This window comes from Numenius arquata, chromosome 1 (genome assembly GCF_964106895.1).
Source record: "Numenius arquata chromosome 1, bNumArq3.hap1.1, whole genome shotgun sequence".
NCBI classification, from domain to species: Eukaryota; Metazoa; Chordata; class Aves; order Charadriiformes; family Scolopacidae; genus Numenius; species Numenius arquata.
In genome coordinates this window covers 127,085,441-127,106,872 of record NC_133576.1, presented here as the reverse complement: position 1 = coordinate 127,106,872, position 21,432 = coordinate 127,085,441, and the positions used below count along the sequence as shown (strand labels likewise).

The 21,432-nt window shown below is 38.7% G+C and overlaps 1 protein-coding gene across 1 annotated transcript in view; it reads left to right on the top strand.

The window, feature by feature from the left end:
• CNTN5 (contactin 5) overlaps positions 1-21,432 on the top strand; it is a 273,540-nt gene that overhangs the window by 214,846 nt on the left and 37,262 nt on the right. Inside the window, exons 14-16 of the mRNA XM_074150159.1 lie at positions 3,239-3,359; positions 18,337-18,495; positions 18,922-19,071. Coding sequence (XP_074006260.1) covers positions 3,239-3,359; positions 18,337-18,495; positions 18,922-19,071 — 430 coding nt within the window. The remainder of the gene's footprint in view (positions 1-3,238; positions 3,360-18,336; positions 18,496-18,921; positions 19,072-21,432) is intronic.

Genomic DNA, 21,432 nt, shown 5'->3' with positions numbered 1-21,432 from the left:
GACATTCAGGAGCATAATATGAATTATATAATAATTTATTGTCCTAGAGAGAACCATTAGTTGTAACAGATAACATCAATAGATTTATTATTATTTATTCACTGCTTAATGGACCAGGAGTGTGTTCAGTGTTACACGAGGTCCATAGCTGATGCTGGCCTTGAAGGTTACATTTAGTTTTCCTTAAAATCATTAGAAGTTGGCTGTTAAGCTTTTTTTTTTTTGTTTTGTTTTTTAAGTCTTAGCTTCAGTAAAGTACATGTTATATGCCACACAGTAGAAGTTTGTACTGAAGAAATATAAATACTTTTGATACTTGGCTAAATGGGTAATATATAATATTCAGAAGACCAAGGAATATAGATTTTTCTAATAAAATGCTACTTTGACATAGTGCACTTATAGAAAAATATAAGTCACAGAAGTCACAGAAGAGAGCATAAAATTAGTGGAATAAAAAGCAGCTTTTAAAAACATACACTTAATAAAGCTGAAATTTAGATGTAGACAAATAAATTTAAGTATCACTAATTTCAGCATTTAATAATATTGGGACCAAATGGTTGTTGATACACCAGGCTGTTCTAACTCATGTTAGGCCGGATGAGAGATCTTTCTATGCTGTTTGCATCTATGTCACCCGGTTTTTTCTTCCCCAAAGGGGAAGCTTAACTTTTGCTTTTGTCTTTTTCCACCGAGAGAAGACTAAAAGCAGAAGACAAAGGTTTCAACCTTAGATACTTTTATTAATGGAGTCTCTACTGCATTCCCACTTAGCAGTAATCACTCAAATTCAAGTAGCAGTTGCAATGACATGGTGAGGAGATTTTTTTTAAGACTTGGAAGGCCAGCATATCAGTTTAACCCCACCAGGCCCTGTAGTTTCTTTGAACCCCTCATTACAGGATAAACCGATCAACAAAATAATCCATCTTCCAAGACTTGGAAGAGACTGTAAAATTCATAAAGACCACATTATAAATACCACTGAACAGCAAGTAATATGGTATTTGTTAGAGGTCCTGGTCAAACATAGCTTCTACTTACCTAAATGGAAGCTAAAATGTCTCATTACTTCCCATGATCAAGAATCTAATGTCTGAGCATATATCCATCTGTATGAAACACAGTGAGTTTAATTTCTTTCCACTCACACATCCTAAGCAATGCTGGCTGCACATCCTGTTATGCTGTAATAAATGTAAATGTTTCATGGGGATCTATTGTACTGCACTGCTCTCCACTTACAGCAATGATTCTTTCAATGGCTGCTTGTCTGCCCAGTTACACAGGTGTGCAGATGAAATGCATATATTTTTCCTGATAAGAACATTAGGATTCACATAGTCATGAACCCTCTGGAAGTTAGAGTGACAGCCAAGATTTTTAACAGCTCCTGAGCAGTCAAACCAGGCAGTTGCTATCCATTATGCTTTTCCTCCCACTTAACAACAAAACACACACTTAATGTAAATTACCCTCAAGAGAGGACAAATGTGGACTGATTCTGGTCTTATCCTTCTAATAGCTAAACCTTTGTACCAGAATCACTAATCATCTTCAGCAACCCATGTTTCAATGGCTAGTAAATGCTGCTGTACTAGAGAACTTAAAAAATGTGTATCCTGAAGTTGACTTGTGGTAGGAGTATGTGCTCTTCTTTTGCATTTAGAGCTGCAGAGTACTCAGATATTCTTTTCCACTGCTGTGATTTCTGATGCACCAGAGCAAGAATACAGGAATTGCATTATGGCCTGACTGGTCTGACTATCTTCCCTCTAGCAACATCATTAACAAGGCCACCTCAGAAGGCAAAACGCTACCATTGTATTCACACTCTTAGATCTGCAGGGTTATTAAGCTATAGATCATGCCTGCATTCATTTTGGTCAAGTAGCCTTGATGCTCCACCTCTCTTTTCCTTCTTTGCATGTGAATATGCTTCGGTAAAGACTTTGGCTTGGTGCTACATGGAATATTAGGACAAGCTCTGTTCCAAAAATGCAAATGAAGAGACGATTGGCCGAAGAAGATGTGCCAAGATGTGCTGAAAAGGATTTTTTTCTGCCTAGAAAGAAAAAAACTAAATTATAGAAGATTGGATCTTGGAACCAATCCTATTTCATCCTGTCTTTAATGACCTTGGCATAAAACATAAAAGTATGCAAATGACAATTGTATGGTACAAAATTGGATATATGACCAATACAGCAGATGATGAAAACAACACTTGGGAACAGACAAGAAATTTAATACTTCAAAGCACAAGGTCATGCACATATGGATGACTGGTTATAAAGTGGGAGCTCATAACTTGCAAATGATTGAGAAGGATAAAGATCTGAGTGCAACTACCTGAGCACAGAATAATCATGTGCCAAAAAAACAGGCTAATATGAATCTAAGTGGAGTCAGTAATGTATTTCCAGCCCAGCTAGAGAAGTATCAACATGTACAACCATAGTACCATAGTAAGACTTGGGCTCTCTAAATCTGATGGAGCAACATTTATTGACTCCAGTAAGTTTTAGATACAAGAATGGTTTTGTACATCCAAATCTAATATTATTGCTTGAATTTTCGCTTTTATTCTCATAATTTTGTGGCATTGTAATTGCTCTGGCTAGAATACTAAAAATATTTGAACTGGTTCTCTGGGTACACTTATCCAGGAATTGCATGTTTCAGATTTAAATATATACAGTTTTCAAGAGTAAAAATGAGAATCTGTTCATATTTCCTCACATTTAGTATTAATTTCCCCTATGTCAATAAAAATCAATCAACATTATCTTTTAAGTTATCTTAATTTCATTACAATAGAGAGGCATACTCCAAATGTCACTGCATTTTATGGAAGAGGAACAGGAAGAAAGAGCCCTTCATTTCTAAGAGGACTTTTTAACACCAAGGATTGCATCAAAAGTATTTCTGTTCATCTCCTTAATGAATTTCTTTGTGCTAGTTTGGAATAATTTTCTTTGAGCATGCAAATATGCACAATGTGCTTTAAGTAAAGTCAAAGTTATTAAAAACCTGAAATCCTCTTCTTTAATCCCTATTAATAATTGTATAAATGCAGTGTTCTGATAATCCTCAAAAGAGGATATTAGGGCACATAAATGTTGTAAGAAGAAAGTTACAATCATGAGTTTCTCACACTCTACAAAATACCCTCGTGAACTACCTTCAACACAGATTTACTGACTTTTAAACTGGCACTTCATCCCTGTTTCAGCAAGCGTCCTCTGCAGATTTGATGATCAGGAACATCCTCCTGATGCACGCCGGGAGATACGGCTGCAGGGTCCAGACGGCAGCAGACACCGTGTCAGATGAGACGGAGCTGCTTGTTAGGGGTGAGTGCGCTCACGGTGCTGCCTGAAAATACAATCACCAGAAACTGTTGTACCAGGGCATTCAAATACATAGGCTTCAGGGATACCTGTGCTATACATTATTCTTCAGGTTTTATACTAATGAAAACATCTGTGCTTAACCTACTGTCTTTGAAAGCAGTTTCACCATAAAGTGACCTGCAGACATGGCAATGAGAAACAAAAGACAGTTGGTTAATGAATGTACAGTCTTAAGAGAGGTAATAGTACAAAAGTTATACCAGATTAGTTAAAATGTGGACAATTAGCATTCACAGGCCTGTGTAAGGTAGGTAAGATGAGTTCTATGCTTTTTTGTGATGCTTTACATTTCATCTTATGGTCAAGCCATTCTCTCAGGTTTAAAGGTTTAGAAATATTCATTCACTTCCTAAGAGAATGCAGTGTTTTATAAAATGATAGATATGAACAATGAACTAAAAGCCCCCTAATATGACAGTAATTTGGGGTTTTTTCAAAAAAAATTTTTATTGCCAAATTTTGATGGCATCTTTAGACCCAGTCCTGTACCCATTGAGGTCCTTTACTTGCCATTTAACTTTCCTGGTTATGCACAGGAACACAGAGTCATTGTCCTGCAGGATCCCAGACCGTATCAGTGAGCTTACAATAAAGCAGGATGTTAGCACCATATGTGCATGCCGTTAAGCAGAGCATTTCTGCATTCTGCACTACTTGTGCATGTTTGTATGTGTATGTGTGTGTGCACATACATGTTTGCTCAGTGCCTGATGGGACTCAAGGGCTTACAGTCCACTGGCGTTACAACTGGTGGGTCCTGCAATGCCAAAATAGATGGATCCCTGCTAGGTAGCACAGCTGGTTAGCCTTACTGTGGATTATAAATTTTTTGGAAGAATAAATCAAGGTAGATATTTTATTAATACTTGAAGAACACCAGATTAAAAAAAAAAAAAAAAAAAGACAACTATTTAGAGACTATAACTTTCAAAAATACTTATTCTACCACATTCCACCACTTCTTTAGATTTGATATGTTCATATCGATCACTTACAGGAAAAATAAATGCTTTAAATGATAAAGAATATTTCTGACTGACTGCAGGGCTTTTCACATTTTGATGAAAGCAGCCGTTAAATATTTCCATAAAGTCACTTTGAGGACCATCAGATTTCTGTGAGCTATGGCACTATTGGGATAGTGGTATTCAGTTGCTTCAACACAGACATATAATGTCATTTTAGCTGCCTTATGAAATCTGATTCATCCTTGTGGGTTACACAAGACCTTAAGCATTCCCTTTACCTCTCTCAGAGAGGAGCTGGAGGCTCTATGGATAGGCAGGGCAATCTCAACTTTAATGCCATTGAACCTATTAGTGACAAAAATCTCTCAGCTTACCATTATCTAGGACGCTGCAGACTGGCTACAAAATATTTTTTTTTAAGAATGCCAGTTATATAAATGAGTGTGATGTAGAAAATAAATGCTTCTCTAAGGAAGAGGTTTGAGATGAAAAAAAAGGCATTTTAAGCAGTATCAAAATGTATGTATGTGGGTGTCTTATTACCATGCCATCTTGCTGATGAAATGAAAACTATGACTGCTTTATAATGGAATTTAAATTCAAATATACTTTGCTTACAATGTTCTCCTTTTCTTGATTCTGTGATTGGATAATTATAAGATACAGTAAGAAACGTTTGCATCGCTTTCACAAAATGCTTTGTACTGTGTGACTGCTTTTGTCCTGATATATAATTCAGTTTTCATGAAAGTACAGGATATGGTTGGTCTGCTGAAGTAGTTAATTTCTTTAAGATATCTGTAAAACTTATGCAAATGAGGGCAATAAGATCCTACAGTGACAGTATTGCTTTCACCAAAAAATGTAGGATGGTTTTGTTTTGTATTGCAGAAAATGTTTACACATTTGCACATTCAGTGCAAAGTTGCTAATGATATCTATTTATAGACTTCAGCATTTCAAAAATCCAAAATATTGAAGAGAATCTTCTATCTTTCCTTATACTGTTACAGGCATTTCATTTTCATTTCACTATCTCTAATTCTTTTTTCTCCACTTATTTCAGTTTATAGAGTGCACTCAGTGGTCTGCAATTTGACACTGTCTGATGATCCTAAATTGCTGCACCTTTCAAACTTCTTTAGGTTTAGCTTTTGGAGATACTGGACATTGCTTAGGAGAAAAGATCAGCAGCAACAGATGTTTCAACAAATATTTCAGTAAACTCTGAAGAAATTCACCCAACAGAGGAACTCATCATCTATGAAGAAAAACCATTGCCACTATGCAGAAAAGTCTGAAATCCAAAGCTGTATTATACTTTATTTCCAGTATAGTTTCTAGGTGAAATAATTTCATTTTATGGATATTACAAAATATCTTTGTGTTTTAAATGTTACAGCCCGTGGCCAAACTGAGGTAGCAGAAGCTTTGTTATAAACTCTTAGAAGTACCAATATAAGCAAAGTTCCAGCACATCCTTGTTCTGACCTTACTATCTCTCCTTTTGCCTCTGCAGAAAAAGCCAGTATTGAATGCTGATAATATCATACCAGCATACAACAGCATTTCAATCATTAGTTACATTGTAAGGTTCATCTAGTATTTTTAATATATCATTGTAATTTTTACCCAAAAAATTGTTCTGCTTACACCATTTCTTCAGGAAACAAATTGGACATACTGAATAAATTAAATTAAAATCATCTAATTTTACCTCCTTTAGATATTCATGAATATTGGAATTATTGCTATTAGCAAACTGACTAAATTTATACTGAATTATGTATTCAACTGGAGCATTATTTTTAAGTCAAAGGACAGTTTCCTAGAACTTTATCACAAATGACTTGGAAGACAACCGTACCTTGCTGCAGCCTCTTAGATGGAGGAAAAAAACTCTTAGCAGACTCCTATTGCTCATAACTAAACGCTGATCTTCAACAGACAGACATTCACCACTGCATTTTCAGACAATTGCAATGTCTCAGTGTCATGTATTGTGGAGAAGGCATGGAGGATCCTTAAACCGTATTTATCTTTTTTGAAACCATTCTTGCTAGTTGTTATATTGGAAGATCCCTTGAATATATGCCAAGGAACTAACTGTGTCACTACTTTTGCCCTTGTTCTTCTTTGCTCTGCATTATACAGTAGAAGTTAAAATCCAAAAATGTCACCAATGAAAGACATTTTGAAGAACAAAGAATTAATAGTGTCAAGTAAATCTCAATTCTTTTGAGTCTAATTACTTACAAGAAGGTAATTAATGGTGCAAGATTTCTGAATTTACTACATATGCATATGTGTGTGTGTGTGTGTGTGTGTGTGAACAGCAAAAAAAATCAAGACAGCAGCAAGTTTCTATTCTGTAACTTTCTACAAGGGGTTATAAAGTTTTTAAAACCATTTTCAAACCATTGTCAAATTCACTGCCTCGCACTTCTTTATTTTAGGTAAGTTACAGTGAAATAGATGTCTAATGTTATTTCCATAATGGTTTTTATCCAGTGAATCTCTTTCAGGAGCACTTTAAAACTATATGTGAAAAGATATTCTAGATTATGTTTGGACAAATCAAGATTCAAGTCCAGTCAGTGCTTACTACTAAAACAAAACTTTGAAATTGTGATTAAATTATGTATATTAAAGTAAGAAACAAATTTTAGTGGTTCGTAGTAATTTTTTTCTCTCTTTAAATACTGTTTTTCCAGCCCAAGTTATTTTTTTCCCTGTCCGTTTGATTTTTTCTAATGCTACCAATAATGCAGATTTCATTAGGAAGAGATGTTCTGCTGGCAGCTGGACCTGTCAGGCAGTACATTAGCTTTCCAGTTTAAGTGTCTTGCATTCTAATCTTGGAATGAGTTGTGAATGAGAAGTATTTCAGTAGCGTCATGTTAGCCAACAGTGACCTTCAGAGGTCTGCTGTGCTGATATACCTGACATCATCTGTTTATATTCATGTAGGCTACTACCTAACTTGCAAAAGCATTTCGTCTCCAAAATATAGTTCTACAAATTCCTGCAATTCATCATCATAAGTTCTTCTTATTATTAAGTACTTGAAAAAATAAGTCATGGTCTTTTATTCATCCATCTGAGATCCACCATCCCCTCTAGATAGATGCCTTGACTCTGTGGAAGTCCTCAGAGAGTGCCGGTACTCTCTGAATATGGGATGGATAAAAAAGAAGATTCAGTTCAAATGCCAGAATTGATTTAAGGCAGAAGAGGCAAAGTCGATCACTTACAGCTTAGCTCAGTAACTGCAATGCTCATCTACGAGGTAAGATATCTCCTTTTAGCTGTCCCAGACCCAGCCTCAAAATCACACTTGTCTCTCCTCCAGAGCATGCTATACCTGCAGGCAGTGGATTAGGTGGGATCAAGATATGTTCTGAGGCAGAGTAGCCAGGAGCACAGAAGTGAGGAGACAAACAAATGAGAACCTGACTGCGTACGGCACAATTTAGTGTATCTCCAGCAACACGAATATTTTCCTCCCTCATTGAATTGAGTACTGCACAGAAAAAAAGCCTATAGTCCTCAGGGGAACCGTTATCAACAGGTTATACTGAAGTGTGTACTGGGAAAGGGAAAAGCTAAAAACAGGCACGCTCCTCTCCACCAGATTTGCCCTGCAGCAGGACAATGAGGCGGATAGTAGTAAAGCCTTAAATATTGCTGCAAGATTTTCTGGAAGACAGTTATCAGAGCCCATAGCAGGAGAAGAAGGCATTTAGGGCAGGCTGATACAGCTCAAGGACATCCAGAAGAGAAAACAGCTTTTCACATAGGGTGGTAACTCTTCTGGCACCAGGCCCACATAAATGTGCTACTTCAGAGCAATCTTGTAACAGGAATTATGTATGTTTGATGGTCAAAGAAATAGTCTTAGTGGAGTGAATGAATACAACAAAAATCACAGCTATAGACTTACATTCCTAACACCCAAGTCATTGCCTGATTTCACTTCATTTATGCCTTGTGTGGTTTACTCACCCAGTCTACAAAAAGGGCAAGAAGGAGGACCCAGGGAACTACAGACCAATTAGTCTCACCTCTGTCCCTGGGAAAATAATGGAGCGACTCGTTCTAGATGTCATCTCCAAATACATTGAAGATCAAGAAGTTATTGGAAGTGGTCAACATGGATTTACCAAGGGTAAATCATGCTTGACCAATCTGATTGCTTTCTATGATGTTATAACTGGATGGCTGGATGAGGGGAGAGCAGCAGATGTCATCTACCTTGACTTCAGCAAGGCTTTTGACACTGTCTCCCATAACATCCTCATTAGAAAATGAAGGAAGTGTGGGCTAGATGAGGGGACAGTGAGGTGGACTGAGAGCTGGCTGTGTGACAGAACTCAGAGAGTTGTAATTAATGGAGCAGGGTCAAGTTGGAGGCCTGTAACCAGTGGTGTCCCCCAGGGGTCAATACTCGGCCCAGTCCTGTTCAACATATTCATCAATGACCTGGACAAGGGGACAGAGTGTATCCTCAGCAAGTTCACTGATGATACCAAACTGGGAGGGCTGGCCGACACTCCAGAGGGCTGTGCCACCATCCAGCATGACCTGGACAGGCTGGAGAGCTGGGCAGAGAGGAACCTAATGAGGTTCAACAAGGGCAAATGTAGAGTCCTGCACCTGGGGAGGAAGAACCCCAGGCACGAATATAGGTTAGGGATGGGTCTTCTGGAAAGCACTACCTGGGAGTCCTGGTGGATAGCAAACTTTCCATGAGCCAGCAATGTGCCCTTGCTGCCAAAGGGGCCAATGGGATCCTGGGCTGCATAGGGAAGAGAGTGGCCAGTAGGTTGAGGGAGGTCATTCTCCCCCTCTACTCTGCACTGGTGAGGCCGCAACTGGAATACTGCGTCCAGTTCTGGGCTCCCCAGTTCAAGAGAGACAGAGAACTACTGGAGAGAGTCCAATGTAGGGCAACTAAGATGATTAAGGGATTGGAGCATCTCCCTTATGAGGAAAGGCTCAAAGAGCTGGGGCTCTTTAGCCTGGAGAAGAGAAGGCTGAGGGGAGACCTTATCTATGTTTACAAGTACCTAAAGGGTGGGTTGAAGGAGGATGGAGCTGGACTCTTTTCAATGGTTTCCAGTGATTGGGGCACGATTCCAGGACGAGGGGCAACGGGCACAAGCTGGAACATAGGAAGTTCCATTTAAATATGAGGAGAAACTTCTTTCCGGTGAGGGTGACAGACCACCGGAACAGGCTACAGGGAGGTCGTGGAGTCCCCTACTCTGGAGATTTTCAAGACCCGCCTGGATGCAGTCCTGAGTAATGTGCTCTAGGCAATCCTGCTTCAGCAGGGCAGTTGGACTAGATGATCTCTAGAGGTCCCTTCCAACTCTAACAATTCCGTGATTCCGTGATTCCATGAAAATATGTGCAGAATAGCTGTTTGCCATGCAAACAAGGATGTTTACAAGACAATATAGATATTCACTACACCGTCAACAAACATTTGCCACAGCACATGAAGTCATCAGCCATTTAAGAAGCAGAAGTGATTTATGATTTTTAAGAATGTCAATCCCATTCTTGACATCTGTCCAAGAATAGTTTCCCATGTCACGTGTCTTGTCTGCCTGCCAGCCTTTATTTATCCACCCAGATCTTCAACTTTCAGTGAATATTGAGTAGCAGAGAAGCAGAATAGCAGACTGTTTCAGGTTGGCTGGTTTTCCATCTATCATTGGCACACCAGTAGTTGAGCTGTCTCTATACTGTTTTTTCACAAAGAAGTGATTACCAAAGCAGAAGGCTCTAATAGAGGATAAATATGCATGTCATGTTCTGACATTAATGATATGATCACAAACATGGTTACCAAACACCCAAGTACCAGCCAGGAGACTTGCATCTCACAGATGTCTCAGGTGATCTTGTAGCCAGCAATGTGTCAGGTTTCCTCAAGACAATGCCTGCTTGGTAAATTAATTTAGTTTTAAAGCCTGTCTTCCAAAACCAGCTTATTATATTCTTATTTCCCCATTATGCTGTAGAAATTTGAAGCAATCTGTGCACTCATATTTTCATTACCAAGGGTATCTTCATGATCCTGTGCTTCACTGTAAAGACATTTAAAACACCAAATACTTCTGTCATAAAAAAGGTTGACAGCATAAAGGGGCTAACCTTTATTACCTTAGTTGGTCCAATCAACTACATTTAAAAAGGTCAACAGTGTTTTTCACTTGGTGTGTATTTAATTCATCAGCCCAAAATCTGACAGGGAGGTTTTGAAGAACACCCGCAGAACTCATAGCTAAGAGTGGAAGGCTACTTCTTACATTCACTTTTGGAAAAAAAGTATCCTTTTGCTCTTGAAGCACGCAGTTTCTAACAAACTCATTTGAAATGTTGCTTTTCCATAGGCTGCAATAAGAAAAATCTTGAGTAAAAAACCTCCTAACAGAACCAGTTATTGTATATTCCTTGCTCTTTCTTCTGCAAGTTTGGAGGGTTGGCTTAGAAAAACATCTGTACAGTTCAGCAAAGAAAAATAGTGGGAGCTGGGAACTTCACACTGGAGTCTAACATGCTTTCAAAAAGATCAACGTGAGGCTCACTATAGTCTGTTAAAAGTAAAGATCCCTTTCACCTACACTGAGTGAGTAGCACTTTTGGAGGAGCAGCAGCAGTTTCTGAGATCAGGGGGTTTCTTACGGATTAGAGGATCACTACAAAATTTAACATGATACTATTATGTGATGTGGATGGGGCCAATGCTTCAAACATTTAGAACTGTGTGATTTTTCCTATATAAGCCTCTATATTCTTAGTGATATTAGTGACACCACAAACACCAAAGTAGGTTAATTTTCAGAGTTATCCCTTTCTTGCATCACATTTCTTTTTAGGATCATCATGACTGTGTTAGGAATACAAAGTTGTGAAGTTAAAGGACTTTTTTTACGTCTGTGAAAGCTTCAGTGCCTAATCAACGGTACCAAGTCTCCGGTATTTTAATATTTATTTAATAAAAGCAAGTTTTTTATCATAAAAAAGTTCAATAACTTCCAGTTGTCAAATAAATTCCATCACTTAATTCCTATTTGTAAATTTTTCTTGTAAAGCTGGTTTACAATACATTATACCCAAGAGAATAAGTAACATCGATTGCAAATTGCTCGGACAAATGCTGGCTGCTGCATTACACACTGCCTTACAACAGCCTGTGAAGCAGCCAGCTCATCTCCAAATTACCAGACTTTCTTTCGGATTGTTCCACTTATTTGTTCGAGATACAGTGCAGCCTGATTTCTGGTTTTGCAAAGGAGCAGAGGCTACTAGTCCCAAACTGACTTACTCAGGGTTTGACTTTCTGCAATATAAACAGTGTAAACTGTAACCTGTAGCAAAGGTTGACACTACCAGGTAACTAAGGCTGGGAGAGCATAGCAAAGAAAAAAAGACCATTATCTCTTTGCAAAGGAACTATAGTAAAGCAGTAGTCAGGCAAGTTTGCTCAATTTCTTTTAATTTGAGGTGCTAACTAACAAAAAGTGCCACCTTCTGTAACAAAAAGAGATCAAATAAATGAAACGCATAGAAATTGTTTCAGCAAGTTTCCTTGTTTCCATCAATAATCACACAAAAGATTGTTTCAGCACACCTAGTAATTTTCGTCTTTCATATATTTATATAAAAATATTTTTTATATTACATACATATTATAGAATATGTTTTATGAGAAACTAAAAGATAAATAATTTATTGGTCTCAGTTCTGTTACAAATAGATCTGTGCTCTCTAAGCATGAATACAGTTAACTTTGTTTTCAGTACTATCTCATCGGTCTATACTTAAGGATTTTAATAGATTTAGATGCCAGATATGTTCTGTGTATTTCAGTAATAGTTTTTTCACTGTTGTTTGCTGTTATTATCCTTTTCACTCTTACTGCTCAAAATGTGTTTTCTATTGTTATAGATGTCAATAGACATTGTGCTTCTCTAGAAGAAGAAAAAAATAGTGTCGACTCTTCCTATTCTCTGTGTTAATGCTGTGCAACCTTGGAAACTTATTAACATGTGCAAAACTAAAATCCTTTGAACTATACAAACATTAGTATAACATTCATGGCAGGAAGATTTCTTAAAAATAAGATGAAAATTTTTTCTACAATGTGTAACATGTATTGTAAGACTGTGCACTGAACAAAATCCACAATGCATGCCTACTGTAAGTAAAGTGATCTTTAAGAACAAATGGCTACCTGGAAGCTATAAGATTTTGAAATGGAGCAGAAAGCAATCCTGTAGTGTGAAGGGATGAAAGCCTTTATGACTACAAACTGTGGTTTAAGAGTACACATTTTGTGGTCTAAAAATAAAAAGGAGGTTAAAGCTATTCATCTTGTAGACTGGCAAAACTACCAATCTAAGCAAGAAATCCACTCTCATGATACATTTTTGGAGAAGTGATGTTTCCTCTGAACTCCACTGACCTGGAGCAAATTTAACACAGGAACTGCTGGTTGGGTTGACCACACTGCTCCTTTCAGTTGTGATATTACCAATAAAACTTAAAGACAAGCACTTGGGTTTAAAAGCCATCAGACACAACATTATTAAATGGAACGTAAACGAGGTCAGCAGATTCTTGCTGGCCCTTGAAATTACATTTGAGCTGTAGCAAAGGCCAGGAAGATGCCCTAAGCACAGACCCCATTAATTGAACTCACAGAATATGTCCATAATAGTAAACTGCTCCCTGAGGCCAATGGGTGCAGCAGAGTTCCCATCCACACAGCTAGATTCCTGGCCCCCCTCCCCTCTCAAAACAAGATGGGCTCAACAAACTGCCTGTTGGGATCTGCCCCAGCCCATGGTAATCCATTAATTGTGCCAAGGCATTGGCTGGCAAAGTCATAATTCCACAGGGTTGAAATTACGATAGGGACTGGCTGACAACATAATAGCGCATAGGATCAGTGCTAGAGTTCAGATTGGTGCTTTGGCACCACCTTTTTAGTATATCAGTGTATCTTAAACATTTACGATATTGGAAGATAATGTGTTACTGTAGACACCACCAGCCTTTTAACCCACAGATTCCAGACCGAGACACTTCAAGCAATCTGATCTTGTAATAGGATCTTTGTTATAATATCTTCAATGGTGTGCAAGGGAAAGAGATTACTATCTTTAAAAATCAGATTTCTGTAAAGTTTAAAAAGGACCTTTTGTTCTAAGAAGCCTTTTTACAAATGTAAACTTAACTCATATCTATAACTTCAGTCAAAAAAAGTGCCTAGAAACAAGTATGAAAACACAAATCAGATGTGGTGATGTTCAAGGACTCATTGCCTAAAAGACACCCATGCCATTCTGGGAGTGCTGGTGCCCACAGTGATCGCAGAGAGTGAAGGAGGCAGCGTGGACAAGAACTAGGACAGCTGACAAGTGGTGCCCTACAGTGCTTAAGGTAGTCAGTAGGATACACCAATTAAAAAGGCATGTCCAAAATTCAGTTTCTTATGCTATTTGGGACCTGCTAGTTATGCCATTCACAATATAATTCATAGGCTACTGGTACTTTTTCTCCTAAGGTTAATATTCAGCTCATGTTCCCTGCACTGCCCATACATTTTGTGTCCTTGCAACTACCACAATACAAAGATCCAACTCAGAGACTCGGGGCTGCAGACTGTCATCTGAGCTCACAGCACTCAGCTCTCAAGGTATTCTTCCCCAGATCCTCTATTTTTAGGTTTGTACAAGGCAGAGAAGTCATCAGGGCAAAGGAGCACAAAATGACATATTCAGGCCGAAACACTGATGCCTTCTCTTTCTTACCTTCCAACCCTGAGTCTAACCCTGTCTGTTCTGCCACTGGTTGGGGTGTAATCTCACCATCTGCCCAGGGCCCGTATGGCCACTTGGGGTACCAGTGGGAAACCACTGGGGTACACCCGCACATGGAGGGAATGAGGATATGGATGTATCCACTAAAGTCATGGTGCCTATTGAATTTACTATACATGGAACTTTTTCTTCATCCTCTTGTTCCCCATCATGTGCCATAGGTGGGCACAGAAAAAAGAATTTATGCTACAAGAAACAGTCAAGCTCCTGTTTTCTCAAGCACCTTTTCCATCCTTTTCCAAAAGAAAGAGTTACAGCCTCTTTTTCTCCCTTTTTCTTGACCTCTCATCTTCTTGATGACAAGCCAGTTCACCTTGTCATTCAGAAAGAAAAATCTTCAGGTCAAGAAATCTGTGTTCGTGAACTGCTACATATCAGGCGTCTTAGTTGTTTGGTAAAAGTAAGAATTATCCTAGTCAGGCAGCAGTGGAGTAAATCAGTGCACATTCTGGGATTCACAGGAGCGGGCACTGCCTCACTGAATGACTATGGCTGTTATTGGTAATAGTCTTTCAAGAACTCTCACATTAACATCGTACCATGGCAGTAATCTAAGAGACCTCTCAGAATGATCATTCCAACAATAAAAAGACACATAAAACAAGTTTGTCAAAATGCACTCACGCATGTCCTGAAATGAAGTATCAATCTATGGAATTCCTCTGAAAGAAGATAACGAATAATATCCTTGACACTGGGTTTCTAGTGCTCCTAGAGCAGCATAAGAGCTTATTGCAGTCCCAAATGTCTTCTCTACAAAGGTCGACTGTACTGTAGTGCATTTATGACCAGTCATTTTTTGTGTAGTTTCCAGAGAAGCATCTGAGCAGACTGTGCATTTTTTCCTCAATTGGCTATTCTCAACTAAAAAATTGTTTTAGAGATCCTGAACAATAATGCAGCCCTTGGGAGAAAAGCCTCTCTGCATTAGCCATCCGGCTGACACCATGAATGATTACATCCAAGCATAAAATTTAATGAAATTTCTACAAAAATGAGTGACATCTGCATAGCACTCAGGTCCTGGCTAACTGTCATACATTTGTCATCACTGAGGCTTTTGTCCTTTATTAATCTGCTTTCAAGAATGCCTGCTGTTGGAAATGGAAATGCTTTTTAGCAGTCATCCTGCAAACTGTGTAAGAGCACACATCTCAGAAAGCATAAAGACACATTGTCATGACTAGGAATGCATTTAAAAGGTATAAAAAACATGAGAGAACTCCGACAACAAAATATATTGAGAATTTAGCAGGAGATGTCTGCATAAATATATTTTACATATTTTTATATAAGCAAGATGCTTGTTCTTTTGCCTATAATGCAGTGGCTAGAAACTTTTTAAAAACATTCGCTGTGCTTGGGAGAAATATTGTCATAGACAAAAAGTACTAAAATATTTCCCTTTAATTTTGTTTGTGCTTGGGAGCATGATATAATTCTGAGCCTAGGGGCAGCAGCCCAGTAAAAGCATATGACTGTATCAAGATCCCAGTTTTCCTTTAAACTTTCCCTCATGGCTACAAATAAAAATTCCACTAGTATTTTCCTGCATCAACAGATAGCCTGAAACAATAGAAGATGGGGATTGAAGATCACCCTATTTTATTAAATTAGCCCCAGGACTTGCTATTCTGAGGCAAAGGCCTGACATGGTGCTTCCCATTGAAGAATAGTAAACACTTGTCAGGAAGGCAGGAGTGCAGAGGACACGTCTTTCTGCCATATTTTCTCCCAGGAAGAACAGCATGACCTTTCAACTGCAAATGAAGATGGGACTCCAGAAAGCCAAGAGTCACCAGGTATCCAAGGAGGGGCACCATCTTACCCCAGCACTGTTTGCAATTCAATGAAAGGTACTGACAGCAGCGAAGTCAAGCCTGCTGAGCAGGCAGAGCAAGGGAAGAGGAGAGACTCCCAGCACTGGCACTGCTCACCACCCACGGTAGTGAAAGACTTCTTCCTATAGCCCAAGGCTGTACCCTGAGCTCCTGCAAAGAGGCCTGCAGTGCACCTGGAAGACAATCTTGATCCATCATACACCCATAATGCTAAGCTTTGCTGAATTCCTTCCATTCCTTAAATTGAAGGAATTGAATCCCCTGAATTCCAAACATTCATTTGTCTTTTTTTGTTGCTATTATTTCTAAATAGCATATATTTCCAACATTTTAATGTCAATTAGTTGCTTGTAGATCATTGCCAAGCAAACAGAATCAAGTGAATAGTGTAATTTGCTTTCTCATTTAAAGGATTCAATGTCTCCTTCATTCTGAAGCTACTGAGCCCAACTATTACGGAACTCTGATCATACTGCTGTCATAGTTCATGTAAACAAGCTTTTGTTGAAGGCATATCAGAGGAACTATAAAGCTGTTTGCAGCTGCAAATGACAAAAAATCCCAGCAACTAAAAATATTTCAGTTAATGGGGGATTTTAGCCTTTGATATGAGATAAATTTGTTTCTACTCATGGACTAAGGATTCTAGGCAGCAAAAGATTTGATTGCATGAAATAGCACTAAAAAAATAATAATGCTGAGCTCAGTAATACAGAAATCCTGGCTACAACTGCCACTTCCAACAGTGGCACCAGACCCGAGTGTTTGCCTCCCTGATCCACAGGTGCTGAGCTCTGAGAGTTCAGCAAGTGGGACTGCATCATTCACCATAGCTCACAGGAATAGAGGTCCCCAAAGGATCTGCTCCAATACAGTTCATAATACATGGAAACAGCATTGGGATCCCACAAAAGTGTAGCAGCAATTGCTTTCTGCTAATGAAGTGGTTTCCATCATCACCCTTCTTGCAGTTTTCTGGAGAAAGTGTCCAGTAGTGCATTCTGATTTCACAGACCTCCAACTGTGTAGGAGCAGAAGCAGAACTTCAACCTTCAGCAACAGGGGGAGGGAAAAGAACCAGGAGGGTCTTGGATGCCAAGAAAAATCTAGATTTTTCCTAAAAAATTATAGCTATTAATAATATTAATATTTTACTGTAGTATCAAGTCCTGTACTCCTGGACTAACATAAGTTTTTAAGAACCATAGGAGAGATGATTATTTTGCACTTACCCGTGACAGACATGCACATTTTCCCCTAAACATCTGGTTACAACAGCTGTGGAAGAGGATCCTGAACCAGGAGAACCTTGCCTCTAATTAAGTTTGGCAAGTGCAAATGGATTTTTTCAAACACCAGTAATATCAATATCAGGAAGAATTAAAGATGAAAATTGGTGATGGGAGTGGGATGGTATAGCCACGTTTTACTTTGCAAAGTCATGTTTGCTACCAGAGACCTCATCTATTGGATCACTCACATGGCCTATACAAATGGTGACAAGCACATTCTCATTTGGTGGAATAAATAATCCTTTCATTTCTCAAGTGAGAAGTTGTTGTGGTTTTGTTGTTTGTTTTTAATGGAACCATAGTAATTATAAGCCTTCAAAATATTTGGGTTTGAGTTTTGTTTTGTTTTTAATAGCTTTCAATCAAACAGTTAATGGACTTCCAGCAGGATAGTAATCCAGGAGGTTTCCCTGAATGAGTGAATTTGAGAAAAAGAATGAATGCTGTATTCTTGATTCAGTTATTAGTAATATTATTGTTCTTCAAGAAGAACATCCACCTGTGCTTCATTTTGTTCACTATTTGTCTTTCCTGCTGACAAGTCTCACACAAAGAGATGATGTGGTTGCAACTGTTCAGTCTAGCCTGGATGCTTCTTAAAGTTGCTCATTTTTTCCTTTAATTTTAGGTTCACAACAATTATAATGGAGGATTTTTTTTTTTAATCTGTTTCTATTTCTAGTTCTTCTGCTGTCACTCTGACAAGTTAATTGAAACTCACCCACACAGCATTTAGAGTAGGAACAATCACAATTTACCAGCAGAAATCATGGAAATGAGGTATCTCCATGATGTAGTAACCCTTGTATTTCATGGATATTGAACTCCACCAGTTCCCCACAGAAACGTCTCCTGTATTATTGCTGCTCATCCACGATAATGGTGTGGTCTGTTTGATTATTCCACTTTATTTCTAGGTCCTCCTGGTCCCCCAGGGGTTGTAATAGTGGAGGAAATTACAGACACCACAGCAACACTCTCCTGGAGTCCTGGGGCAGACAATCACAGCCCTATCTCCCTCTACAACCTGCAAGCACGCAGTCCATTTTCTCTTGGCTGGCAGACCGTAAAAACAGGTGAGAAAAACTTTCAAACAGCACAAGTAGGCTGTTCAAAACTCCTGCTCATCACAATAATAACCACCGGCAACTGCAGGAACAGAGAGTCTTAGGAGAACAACAATAAATTAAAATCACTGATTTTTTTTTTTCTTTTTTCATTCCTTTCATGTTACTTAGCAACAGCTCTGAAAGGACACCACAAAGACACCTGCCATGATGCATCTGTGAATAAGCAGAAAGATCTCCCCTATATCCTTCAATCTGTGTCTTTTCAGGAGTACCACAGTGCCAAAAACCTAGCTGTGATTTCTGACATATTAGATCCTTGATGTCTATCATTTCTAGTGGTCATATTGTATTCTCAAAGTCCACTTGCCATTGAGACACTGCATGTGAACTTCAGATTTCTGAGTGACCTACATATTTCTTTACCGTCTGCAGTTCCAGATGCGATAAGTGGTGACATGGAGTCTGCTATGGCTGTTGAGCTGAACCCTTGGGTGGAGTATGAATTCAGAGTTGTAGCAACCAACAAAATTGGAACTGGAGACCCAAGTGCACCATCACGAATGATCAGAACCAACGAAGCAGGTAAGAAAAGGATAAAAAGGTTAGTTTTCTGGTACTATCACAAACAAGAACTATTTTATAATAATAGAACTATTTTCTTCTCCCTGGTACACATCTGTGTGTCCAGTCATCACTGTTTCAGGGTGATATTCTTTGTAATGGGGAGCCAGTTTGTTTTAATTACAGGAATATTGTTTAATTTACAGAAATTTCAAATAAACTCATTCCCTGCTGTCTTAGTCCCTCTGTGCTGCCTTACTCTTCATCTTACACTTAAGCCATTGCTGCCTGCCCTCTGGCAGGCTTCCACTATTCTTTGATTGCAGGCAGCTTCTCAGTCTCTTCACACAACTGCTCCCAAGCAGCCTCCCTCCCCTTATTCTTCATAACTTCTCTCCTTGAAGGTGCACAGAATTTTTTTCAGCAAGATAGGGAAGCCATGCTTGTGCTCCAAAGTGTTTCTTTGTCATGTACACTCTACCATGAACTGTTAGTGCATTTAAAGGAATTTCATTATGTTCTGATTGGGATGGTACTGTGGGACCCAGAAAAAATATTTAATATTGCATTTGGGTCTCTTGAAAATTGCAGTGGTCTCAGAAAGTTTTGAATCATTGACAATAACTTGTGTAGAATGAAAGGAGATAAAGAAGGATTAGGAATCCAAGAAAAATCCCTAGGCAGCTGGAGAGATGCATTTTAAGAGGCAGAAAGAGATAGAGATAGGGCTTGAACAAAGCCTAAAAAGAAAACTGCATCTCAGGACACTTTCAGATTATTCTGTATTCTTTGTTGTTATTTAGGAGGCCTAGAGAGTTTTGATTTTGTTTTGATGTTTCTTTAGCTGAATAAATTATAAGTAGTTTATTAATCATAGAGAATAGAAGAGTGCCAAATTCAAAGATTCCACCTGAATTTGAAAGTATAACTGATTTTGTAGTTGGAAATATTCTGGACGAATTCAGGCATTGTGTTGCACTCTGTCTTCTCATTAAGGGAAATTATAAAATTACAAGTGGCAATGCCAAAATGTGTCTGTCTCTCTCATTCTGAAATAAAATTCTTAACTTTTAAAATAAGTTAATCTTGTGCCTCAACTCCCCATAGGTCACTGGTCTGTGTATATGCCACCCATAAAGCTTCACAGCAGAATGTTCAGGCTGATTTTTTTTAGGCAGAAACACAAAATCAACTGAAAAATTGGGGCTGGAGTGGATCTTGGGAGGTCTGTAGTCCAGCCTCCTGCTCAAAACTGGATAAACTGACTTCAGAGCAGGTTGTTCTGGGCTTTGTCCAGTTGAGTCTTTGGAATCTCCAAGGAAGGAGATTGCACATCCTCTCAGGGCAACCTGTGTCAGCAGTTAACTAATCTCATTGTGATTTTTCTTTCAATCTATCTATTTAAAACTCCCCCTATTTCAACTTATGACCACTGTCTCTAGTCCTTCCACCCTGCACCACTACAAAGAGCCCATTTCTGTCTCCTTGATGACCTCCCCATAGTCACTGGGGACTGCTGTTACGTCCCCCAAAGCTGTCTCTGCTCCCCCAGAGCAAGCCCAGGTCCCCCAGCCTCTCCTCACAAGGCCAGTGCTCCAGCCTCACCATCCCAGTGGCCTCCCCTGAACTTGCTCCAGTTGATCAATGTCTTTCTCATTGTGGCACCCAAAATTGGATGAACTATTTCAAATGAAGTCTAACAAACCTATCTGCCGTTGTAATAAGACATATTTATTTTTTTCTGCTTTAAATAACTGTGTAGTTGCTAGCTGGTATTAAATTTCACTGTGCAATCACAGAACTGCACTGAAGTGATTTGATTCCCATTCATGCATGTGGAATCTTTTCCAACTGTCCCCATCTTCTGCAAGCTCCCCACAGTGTGAAACTTGATAACTTTATAGCAGAAGCTTCAGATGCTACATACTTTGTTCCATTAAGAATAAGAGGAAAGGAAAATGACATAAAACACACTAGCTGCTTTCATCTCAAATGATTAAAAAAAAAACATTATTGCACCACCATTATTCTTTTCTTGATTTTCTACCATATTTCCTCAGCAGTGAAAATTCTGTTGGACCCAAATATTTAAACAATTTCTCTATTTATTCAGGTGGTACATATCAGAGAGGACAAAAACATTCTGGAAAAAGTTTATCCTGTAATCATTTGCACCCCTGGGATCATGTTCTTTCAGATGAATATGTTGCCTATTTTTGAACGGATAGTTCAGGATTTTAATCGACCAGTAGTATTGAAGCTGTGAGCGAATGTTTTTCTCACAAAATGAAGTTTGAAAATGTTAGATTTCATCTAGCTGTCATGGTTTTTAGGTTCCTTCTTCTTCTTTCCCAGTGTTAATCAAACAAAGGTTGTATTTAC